The sequence below is a fragment of the Drosophila nasuta genome, chromosome X (genome assembly GCF_023558535.2).
Source record: "Drosophila nasuta strain 15112-1781.00 chromosome X, ASM2355853v1, whole genome shotgun sequence".
NCBI lineage: Eukaryota > Metazoa > Arthropoda > Insecta > Diptera > Drosophilidae > Drosophila > Drosophila nasuta.
In genome coordinates this window covers 13,577,421-13,589,315 of record NC_083459.1, presented here as the reverse complement: position 1 = coordinate 13,589,315, position 11,895 = coordinate 13,577,421, and the positions used below count along the sequence as shown (strand labels likewise).

Below are 11,895 nucleotides of genomic sequence, written 5' to 3'. Positions count from 1 at the left end.
TGTTAGCTGTTTAAGCCGCTTTAACTAAAAACAAAGCTTTGAAGCGTGGAAGCATAAGTATTGAAAATTTTAATGCACTTGTAAAGCTGTTGATTATCTTGAAAAAGTATATTTTAAAGTTTACTGTGCAATTTTAAAAGTGATTTATAAAGTGCTTAATATTTTAGATCAAACTTTTTGTAATATTCGTCAAATATTACCTGCAAAATTGAAATTGAAACAGTCAATTCCTAAGCGGAGCAGTAGAACTTATGCTGAAAGCTCGAATGAACTTGCCAAGCTGTTTCTCATCTTCCTCAACGCAACAGTCTTGAGCAATGGAATGTAACAAATTCTAGTTTACAATTCAGTATGCAATTTTAAAAGTGGTTTACAAAGTGTTTAACCTAATTTTAAAAATGATCAAAATAATTGCTGCTAAAGTGCATAAAAGTACTCTTTAACATTCTAACATAGTTTTGCAAAAAGTAAAGCTTTTAAGCGGAGTGGAAGAACATGGATTAAAAGCTCTAATGAACTTTCAAGGCTGTTCCTTAAGTTATAGCAATATCTTCTTGCAAATAAAAGGAGTTTTCAAGAATTATAAAGTCCGTTTTTAAGCCGAGCAGTAGAACACATGCTTAAAGCTCTAATGAACTTGCAAAAGCTGTTTCTCATCTCTCACTCCATACCCAAAGATATCCTTGAATGCTGCTTGGAGCGTGTGAAGTTGAAACAAAGAAGTGCTTGTCGAAATGCCCAATTGATACATTCAAGTGTGCGCTTCCGGCAAGTCCATTGAACTACGAGCTTAAGCAGCAGAAAAAAGCACATTCAAATGGAGTAGGGAATAAACTTGAAGATTGCGATTGCGATTGGCATTGGCATTGGGATTGCGATTGGGGTAAGCGCAGGCGGCATTTAGATGTACAATATTTGGGGATCTCTGTATGTGTGTGTGTGTGCGTGTGTGTGCTTGTATTGCAAGTAAGAGTCGGCATATATATCATTTTCATGCATGACAGGCATTTAAGTAACTCTCGCTTTTGGGCAATGCCAACGACTTTTTGATTATGTTCAAGTTGTGCGTTCTCTGCTTGCGCCTTTTTTTCTTGTTTGCCTTTTTTCTCACTCCCCAAATTTTTTCAATATTTATATATATATACATATATATGTTGCAACCCACATCGGTTTGTTCAGTCGGTCGCTTCGATCGCCACAACGACGACGACGGCGGCGTCGTCATCATCATCATTTTTTATGTGGCAACTGTCATTAGCTTCCTTTTGCGCTGTTATTTATCTTGCAGTTGACTCTTTGACGTCGGCAACACTCCAAATTGTTCCCTCTTCCCCCCACTATCCTAAAAAAAAGAAGAGGGGAAGAGGGGGATAGCCGCATAATTGCGAATTATCAGCGTTTTACATTGACATTCTACGCATTTTTAATGACTTCTTTTTCGGCCCAGAAGCGACTTCAACTGCAGCAAACTTTTCGCATTCTTTGCGTCTCCCTTTCAAGCGCACAAAGAAGAGTGCACAAAAGACAAGTAAGAAAGCTACACTCGAGTGTGCTCGACTGTGAAATACCCGCTACCCATTTTAAATGAAAGCAAAACAGTGCGGTGTTATTCTTAAAATATACTATAATTATATAGCGAAAAAATACTAAATAAATATATCAAAGACTTGATATTGTACTACATTTAAAATATACCATAGAATGCAACAAATACCCGATCGAATGTGCTCGACTGTGAGATACCTGCTACCCATTTACAATAAAATCAAAACAGTGCGGTAACAATTTTAAAATATACCATATTAATATGCCGTCAAAATACCAAAAATGTGACGAATTTGCGTATTTGGTATATTATTATACTAATATGTTGATAATATACTATAGAATGCAAAATAGATTGTTAGCCAACGCTACTAAGACCCGTAGTAAGTCAGTCCCAAATAAAAGAATTTCTTGAGTAACTTTTAAAATTTGTATCTGTTCGCAGCCAAATTCATAAATATTGTAGTTCTTAATGAATATACGAAAAAACACGGCTTTCAAAATCACGATGTTATTCGATTTGATCAATTTGCAGAGCCGAAAGTGGGCGTGGCAAATAAATGAAAAGTGCTGTCGAACAAAAAATTATATCTCTTTCTCTTATAGTCTCGGACAGAGGGACATGGCTAGATCTTCTCTCTGATCGATAATATATATGCTTTATAGGGTCCATTTATTTTCTCGAGGCACAAACTTATAATACCCTCCCATCCTATGGGCAGCGGGTATAAAAAATGAAAAGATAATTTCAACTGGAATAAAAATGAAAAGACGAACTTGGCGAGAACTGCAAGAACTGGCTTAAATAACATCATTGGCATTTGGCATTTGACAGGCAGACGTCGCGTCGTCGCGTCTTGCAATCAAACAACCCCCATCCACCATACTCCAACCCCTTCCACGCTTTTTAACCACCCCCATACACACTCACCCCCGCTCCACACAATTTGTACTCACTCACTCTACATTGTTGCCTCAACTTTATGCAGTGTCAAAATTTTTGCTTACCCAACTCAAATGTCTTTTGACCCCCTCCCTTCCCTTCTCCCTCCTCTCTATTCCGTCACCATTCCCACTTTCGTCTGTCTGCAGCTGGAGACTCAACAAGACTCAAGACAATTTATGACATCGCTTGAAGGGGGTCAGGATGTCCGTTAACTGCTCTGTCATTCAACTCTCAATGGAGCCACACACACTTGTCAATCTGAACTTGCTTCATCAATACATCAATACATCAATTGCTCAACTCGCACTTCCTCTCTCTCGCTATCAGTAACAAAAATGAATAAATTCACTTTTACTTTCCATTGCTTCAGCTTTAACTATATCTGTTCTCTAGCTTATTAACGGGAAATCTTAATAGAAATCAATATTAAACAGCTCAAAAATAGACAACTCGAGTGGCTAACTAAATACTTTAAGCAAATTCAAAAATATTCTATAGTACAGACAACGCTAGCTACAACGCATTGAAATATAAATTATTAAAAAAAGAAAACAGCCAAAAAAATACTATATAGAGTATATTCGCAAAACTATTTAAATAAAGTAGAAAAGAAAAGTTTGCATAAGTGGAAAATTGCATATGAATAAACCATTCTAAATTAATTGGAACATAGAAGCTTACATACAAATTCTGAAAATTAAAAAGAATACATTTAACAATTTTAGAAGGAAATTTTTATTAAAAAAAAAACGTTTTTAAAAAATCAGAGTTTCAAATGAAAACGATTGGCAAATAATTTTGGAAATCAAAAGATTTGAAAGTATGCTTACATCATGTCGAATTGAAGCATAGAAGTTAGGTTCCTAGATCAATATCAATGTTTGTATATGCTTAAGGTTTCAAAATATATTCTTAGTTCGAAATTTTCATGACAAATTAACAAATTAAACTCAGAAAACTTTAATCTCAAATCATGATCAAAGCTACTTAGATTTAGTTTGTTGAAACGAAATGCAAAAACTCTTGTAAAGTATTGGAAATACTATTTTGCAAGATTGAAATCTTATCTAAAGAACAATTTTTTTAAAAAGGAAAAGCTTTCAAACCCAAAATAATAATAATATTATTATTAATTGATTGAAGAACTTAATTTCTTTGTTCAAATTCGGTTTAAGCTCTTTTTCATGATCTTTCCCCACATTTTGTGTATGTGCATATTTAAATTTATTTTCTAACGTCGCATTTACGTGTAAACTCAAGTAGCTTAGACTCAAGTTCGTCATAGCTAGTTTCAACTGTAGTAGATCTTAGGCCCTTGTGTATTTCGACTTAAGCACTTGACACAATATCGACAATCAGCAAGTCGAACAATGCAAAAGTTAGTCAGGAACTTGGATCTTTCCGCCAAACAAAGAACGATGATCATGATGATGATGATGATACTATGAGTAGATAAAGCTAAGCTTTTAAAAGATCTAGTATACGAAAGAGAGAGAGCGATGAAGAGAGAGGGAGAGAGAGAGAAGGAGAGTAATGCCGTATTTTATTTGGTTTTATTAGTTTGTCGGCTTCCTTTGGCGCGATGTGCTTTTGGGGAAGTGGCATTTCAATTGCGGCGATTAAATGTTTTATTTATGATTATTATTATTACAAATTATTCTTATGCATATGCCTGAGATTTTCACACTCGATTCGGCGACATTCCAACAACTTGCCAACAGGAACAACAACAAATGAAAACAAGACCCCGAAAAAGGAAACAGTATAATAAATAAGAGAGCGATCTACACACCAGAATAATAACAAATCAAAACATAATAATAATAAAAATAATAATAATGAAATTAATAATAATAATATGAGAATTCTCGCAATTCAAGTGCTCCAAATTTCTGGGAATACGTCTCTGGGACGGAAGTTGAAAGTGTGAAATTCTGCGAAGCGGCTTCGTCATTGATTTCGCTTTGAACGAATGAGCAAATGAATGAATGAATGAATGCATGAATGGACGGAATGGAGGGAATGGACGAAATGGGAGAGGCCCCATTCCCGCGGAACGCGGATTGCGGATTAGCTTGGATCAGCAGAACAGAACAGAACAGAACAAAACAGAACAAAACCGAAGCTAGATATGAATCAAATGCGAGTAGCAATCGACGTCGTCGTCATACAAAATAAATAAATGGAAGAAAATGCAAATTAAAATAAAACACATTCGATTTGTATGTCTATGGAATAGAAATAAAATTTAAAACACTTAAGAAAATGCAAATAAATAAGTGTCAAATATAAAACGGAAGCGAAGGCACAAAATATATTAACTAAGAAATTATAAAATCTTGAAATGAACTCCAAATTCATAAAATGCAATTACAAATTTTAAAATCTTAAATAGAAAATACGTGAAAATTGTATATAAAAACAAACTTAAAAAACGTATATAAAAATATAAAAAAAAACGAAATTAAAATAATGAAAATCATAAAAACAAAATCAAAAAGCTCTAAATTTGAAATATTCATTAAATCTGTAAAACAAAGAAAATATTGCAATAGATATTAGATTTTGCCCGACAAAATTCAAATTAAAGGAAGGTAAAAAGTAATGTTAAATTCTAAAAAAAAAGAATAACAAATGGGAAACCTAAAGAACAAGCATATGTAAGTTCTAAAACACAATCATAATAAGTTTTAAATAGAAGCAAACTAGTGCGGTAATAATTTTAAAATATACCACATGAATACTGCGGAAAAACTTGGTATATATTTATTTAGTATATTGATATAGTACAACATGAATAATATACCATAGAGTATACAATATACCATATTGTCAACCAATATACTACAGAAATACCAAGCGCTATATTTGGTATCTTGATATAATACTACATTAAAAATATACCATAGAGTATACTATATACCAAAAAATGTCCAAGATATAAAATATGTTTTAAATAATGTAAAATATAAAACACTTAAGCAAAACGGAAATTAAAAACATAATTAATTCGAAAAAAATACAAATTACAAACTAAAAAAAAAAAGGAAAAAATAACTACCAAAATGTGATAAGTGAAAAATACTTGAAACTTGTCACGCCGAGCGCATGCGTTCAGTTCAGTTGAGTTGAGTTGTTGTGTTGGGCTCATAAATCACTTGAAGCGGCGATCATGTATCACCATGTTGCTACATGACCCCCCCTCGCCACTTCCCCCTTTACCCCATCCTCCCTCTTCACCCATCAGTTGTTAAGCTGTTGCGTTGTGGAGTTTCTCTTTCGATTTGCAGTTGTCAAAAATTCGCACATTTTTTATACCAAAAGACGTGATACGCACCTGAACACCCCTCAATCGCTTTAATCCCCCCGACCGTCACGCACCCCCCCCCCTTGTATGGTTGCCCTTGTCACCTGCCGCCACTGTCATGTTGCCGGCAATTAAAATTGGTTCCCTTCTTTAGTTGCCCCTCCCAAGACGCACCCTCCGCGATTGTCCACGAGTCAATTCCAATTGGCCAGGGCAACTGTTAAATAATTTATGAAGTGCGTAGGGTTTCTGGTGCGCATTTCAAGCAGTCTCTCGGCCTACTGGATATATTGCGAGGTTCCAAAAAAAAACTAAAACTATAAAGTGCCAAGGAACGACTATCAACTACCCTGTGATATAAAGAAATCGAAATTTAGTAAAAAGACAGCAATCACAATCGTTTAATTTCGGAACTTTGAGGAATTTTTCAGAAACGAAATGATAAGTTTGTAAATCGAAGATTTGAATCAACTATAGCTGATTATTATAAAGAAAATAAACTGCAATATTTCTTAAAAACTTACTACAAATAATTACTTTAAAATTGAAATTAATATTCTTGAAACTTTTTTAAAAATCAAGTACAAATTATTATCATTAAATTTAAATTAATTTTTATGAAACTATCTTAAAAATGTACTGCAAGTTATTACTATTAAATTGAACATTAATTTCGAGAAACTTTCTTAAAAGTGAACTACAAATTATTCTTATAAAATGTAATTTAAATTTCTTGAAACTTTCTTACAAATTATAAAGGACTTTTCATAAAAGTTCGCTTTAATATCATTATAAAAGTTCGCTTTAATATCATTATAAAATTTCAATTAAATTTTCTTGGAACTTTTTTTAAAAATTAAATACAATTTGTTACTATTAAATTTAAAATGAATTTAATGAAACTTTCTGAAAAATGAGCTACAAATTATTATGAAATTGTAGAACTTTCAAGTTATTACCATTAAATTTAAATAAAATTTCATAAAACTTTCAGAATCTATAGTGAACAAGACAAACTTCAATCTAACAAAAGGTCTTTTAAAGAAGATACAATTTAATACGATCGACACCAAAAAATGTTCATCATTATAATACTAAAAAAACATCAGTGACTTACAGGGTATCTCGAGCATGCTTTTGGGGCATCGCTCACGCACTTTTTCGGCTGCTAAGGGAATGAATGAAGCCGGAAAATATTTGTCCACGCAACTTTCGGCTCATTAAACTTTTTGGGCACATTTTGCGCGCTGCATGCAAATGCCGCTGATTAAGTTTGGCAATTCGAATTTGTCGGGGCCAACCAAAATACAAAAAAAAGAGAGCTTGGACCGGGGAGTTTTTTGGCGATAGGGGTTTAGGCGTATCATGGTAGACCTTGGCGCCAGGTTTTTTTTTCTTTCTTAATTTTTTTTTTTTTTGCTAGGCGGCTGCGCTTGCTGCCTCAATGGCAGACCATAAATCAAGCGGCAGCTTTGGCCAAAAACTCAGTTGAAAGCTTCAACACACGCGCCATGGTAAAATTAAAAAAAAAATTAAAAACTAAAGTGAACTCTTTGCATATATATCGTATGTTATAAGTTATAAGTTCTCGAGCAGCTGCTGTCTCGAGGAGGATCTTCAACAAGTGTTCGCTGAAGCAAAACAGCAAGTGTTAAGTCTTAAGTCCAAGTCCTCCCCACAAAACCCAAACACAAACTCAAACCCAAACCCAAACCCAAACGCAAGCTGTAAGCTGTAAGGCGAACCTCAACCCGAAGCCCCGAACCTAAAACTAACAACTAAGACTTTATGCTGATGTTCAAAAAATAAAAAAAAAACGAACGCGGTTGCCTGATTAATTATGAATTTGAATTGAGTGTCTGGTGTTTGGTCTGCTTGGTTTACTTTGGTGTGCTCCATGTGCACTCGAAACTGCACTTGCAACGTTGCCACTTGCCACATTCAACGTGCAACGTGCAACTTGCAACTTGCACCGTGCACCGCGGCACTTTTCATATTTTTACGCTTGCAGAGTTCGCGACGCGATGCGACGCGACTGCAAATTGTCTAGGGGCGCATTCGAGCAACAACTTTTGTCACGCTATATAGGGCCACAGATAAGCGAACAGGAGCGGAGTCGCAGGCCAGAAATGGGGCGCATGCAACAAAAAAGACGTCATAGAAAGTCATAAGGTAAAACCATAAACTAAATAGAGGATATAGAAACGAACATATCAATGTAAAATTAAATGGAAAAATTAAATTTCAATTGTTGGTGGCTTTTTCATAAATAATTAACGTTTTTAAAATCCTTTGAAACTTTTCAAATATAATCGTTGAGTGCCTAATTCTTTTGTAAATAACATTTTTCCCAATAAATCTATTCAGCCTAATTTCTTATATTGCTTATAATATTAGAACACTGAAAAAAAATTCTAAAATCAAGATTTTGGTTTTAGTACTAAGAAGTTTGATCTAAAAAGTGCGTCAAGAACATGAAAATTTCAATGTTAGAAAACACATCTTGATTTCAAATGTTCTTGATTTTAGAAATTAGTCTTTTTTAGAGTATTTTAGAGTATATACAGTATAATATATCTATCTATGTATTCTATAGCTCTTTGTAAAACTAACTTCCCTTAAATTGTAATATAAATTCACAACTATAATATCCAACAACTATAATAAGAATAAGTATTATTCTTAAAAAATGCCCTAGTATGTACCGCAAATTACTAAAATATACCAAAGGTATATATTTGGTATATTCTATATTCTAAATATTTACATAGAAATGTTGCAAAGATTAAATGCATTTTTGTTTTAAATTCTCTAGTCAAAAAAGGTGAAATTAATATAAGCAATGGAATTTTGTGAAATAAATAACCTTAAACTTTATTATTATTATAATAATAATCTCATTAACTCTTTGTGAAATAATAAAAATCAAGTATGCTCAGCAATAGCAACTGATATTCTTTTGCAAAATGGCCACAATTAAAGTTGAAGCTTCCCGCAATGCGCTCCTGACCAAAGAGATGAGCTTAAACAAAAAGGCAGCCACAACAACGAAAATACTTCATTTACAGCTGAAGTCAAAGTCGCAGTCGCAGTCGAAGTTGGAGTTGCAGTCAAAGTCGTGGCTGGACATGCACAATGCTCAGCGGCACGTCTCAGTGTCTTTATCATATAAACGGTGCGATTTAAATTAATAATTAAGCTTGGCTTGGACTTCACTTAAAAGGGGTCTGTGTCTGGCATAGTCTGCACAGCTCTCCTCTCCTCTCCTCTCCTCTGCTCAGCTCTGTTTCGATCGTGTTCACTGTATTCGGAGGGCATCTGTTTGTCCAGCTGTTCGTCTCCCGTTCATTTGCCATTTGCCGTTTGCCAGTTGCAGGTGGATGTGGCTGTTGCTGTGGCTGTGGATTAAACAGACGCAAAAGAGCATCGCGCAATAAATCATCGGAGACATTGGCTCCTCGCCCGACTGCAGCCGAATGCGCAGACTTTGAATTCGACTTTGAACCCCATTCCATAAAGAAGGAAACGAAGTTCGTGTCATCATTGATATGCCATACATACTATAAGATATATTCTGCCTGATTCTCATTACCGATATGACCAAAGAGGGAGTCAAGACTCAACTCAACTCAACTCAAGTCATCAAGTGGTTATGACTGCAGACCATAAAGTCGCGATCGCGTACAACAATGAAATATATTACTCTGTTTAACATTAAGTTGCAGGCGCACTTTGATCAACAGATTTTGATATGCTAGAGCTATGCACAATATGTTTAATCCATTTTATGATTGCAGTCGCAAATTAATGTGGCAACAAAAAAGCGAATTCTGATAGCTTTTTAAACCTCTCCCACAACTTTTCTAATAAAATTTTAAACTATTGAGATGTAAGGAATTATGCATAAATTAACAGAAATAATTATTAAGGGAAAAGATATGGAAATAAACTATCTAGATATTATGAATTTTGAATAAATTATCTGAAAAAGCTTTTAAAAATCGTAAACTACAAAAAAACATATTTTGACATGAAATCCAACTTTATTAAGTACAAACATTTCTTGTTTTGTCTGAGCATGAATAAATTGAGAAAAGTGTTTTGTTTTGGTATATACTATAACATTAAAAATCTACAATATAGTGAAACATATACCAAAATAATATACAAAAATATCGTTATACCACTACATTCTAAATAAACCATAGAATACAAAATATACCAGACTTACTTCTAAAAGAACTTTTACAACCAAGAATTTATATACCATGTTCTATTGACATAAACTTTGGGTTGTGGGTATAAAAATACCAAACGAAACTATGTATTTGGTATATCGCTATACTAAATTATGGAAAATATACAAAATAGTGATTGCAACCAGGAATATATGTATACATAGTATTATTCCGAAAATATTCCAAAAATAATATACAACAAAAAATACTAAGCGAAACCGAATTCCATATTGTCATATGTAATACTAAATATACACTTAAATACTATATATTTGGTATACATATATTTGGTATATCGCTACACCAAATCATGGAGAATATACAAAATAGTGATTGCAACCAGGAATATATGTATACATAGTATTATTCCGAAAATATTCCAAATATAATATACAACAAAAAATACTAAACGAAACCGAATTCCATATTGTCATGTGTAATACTAAATATACACTTAAATACTATATATTTGGTATATATATATTTGGTATATCGCTATACTAAATCATGGAAAATATACAAAATAGTGATTATACCATATAGTATTATTCCGAAAATATTCCAAATATAATATACAACAAAATTCAATATTGTCATATGTAATACTAAATATATGTACACTTAAATACCAGCATATACCCATTACACACATTTCCTAATGACACAAACTTGCAATACCCTTCTATCTTTTGGGTAGGTAGACTGTATTAAAAGCTAAACTCATTAAGGCATCGCCTCTGCTGTCACTCGATACCGAGTTGTGGCTGAAACATTTTCAATAGCAAAACAAAATTCATCGTAAATTCCTTCACCGGCAACACAAACACACAGAAGCAAAGAATCTGGAAAAGAAACCGTAGAGAAGATGCTCTTCATGGATGCGCTATTCAATAGTCTGTTGGTTGTGAGCTCCGGCTATGCGATGTATACGTTGCATCCACTGCACACACCGTATGGCTATGCGGCAGCCGCAGTGAGTCTGGTGCATGGACTGCTGGGCGTGGTTCGAGCTGCGAACAATGATGATGATGAATGCAATCGCCTCAGGCAGATCACGTCGGGCATTATGGAACTGGTCCCGTTACCGTTGACCAACATTGAATTCTATCTGAAATCATCGTCGCCCCATCTGGCGATGGCACATGGCTGTTTTGTGGTGCCGCTCGCCTTTGATGTCGTTGCCAAGTGGCGTGACATCGAGGACAATTCAACGGTTACGCTCAAGGATCTGACGCTCCTGGGCAACGTTGTCTCGCTGCTTTTCCTCGGCGTGAATCAATCGAGCAACGTTTACGGCGGAATGGCGGCGATTGCGTTCGGTGCACGTTACGGCTCCGTTTTGCTCGATTACTACTCCGAGGGTCTGGGCAGTCACATCAATCTGTTGGCCAACTCCGCTTTTATTATGCTGATGACCATGACGCTGACAGCCAAATAGATGCAGCTAACTAAAATTCTTCTGACACTTGAGTTCCGAAACTTATTATATACCGAAATCCATTTAATTGCCACTTCAATCTATATTTTTATTCATCTTTGCCATAAAGAAATTATTGTGTTCATAATGTGTTCTATAGTGTTGACGTTCTTTCTCAGTTGAATCGTTACAACAATGAAATATCGACATTGTATCCAAATAACTATCATTTCTATATAAACGAACTATCGCATAGCTATTTTATCCTTGTTTTAGTTATGCATATGGCGTAATTAATTGGATCGGACTAACAATTAAATATCTAAATTTTATCAATGCGGCTATTATCTTTACATTTAAAAAGGAACTATCGTATAGCTATCGTGTCCTTCATATGGCGTATTATTGGTCAATTCAATGGGAGCAACTCTGAAATTGTTTA

At 34.3% G+C, this 11,895-nt stretch overlaps 1 protein-coding gene across 1 annotated transcript; it reads left to right on the top strand.

The window, feature by feature from the left end:
- The first annotated feature begins 10,771 nt into the window (after positions 1-10,771).
- LOC132795934 (uncharacterized) lies at positions 10,772-11,601 on the top strand. The gene has a single exon (XM_060806900.1). It carries the CDS (start codon positions 10,902-10,904, stop codon positions 11,472-11,474), a length of 573 nt encoding a protein of 190 aa, XP_060662883.1. The 5' UTR covers positions 10,772-10,901; the 3' UTR covers positions 11,475-11,601.
- The last annotated feature ends 294 nt before the right edge of the window (positions 11,602-11,895 follow it).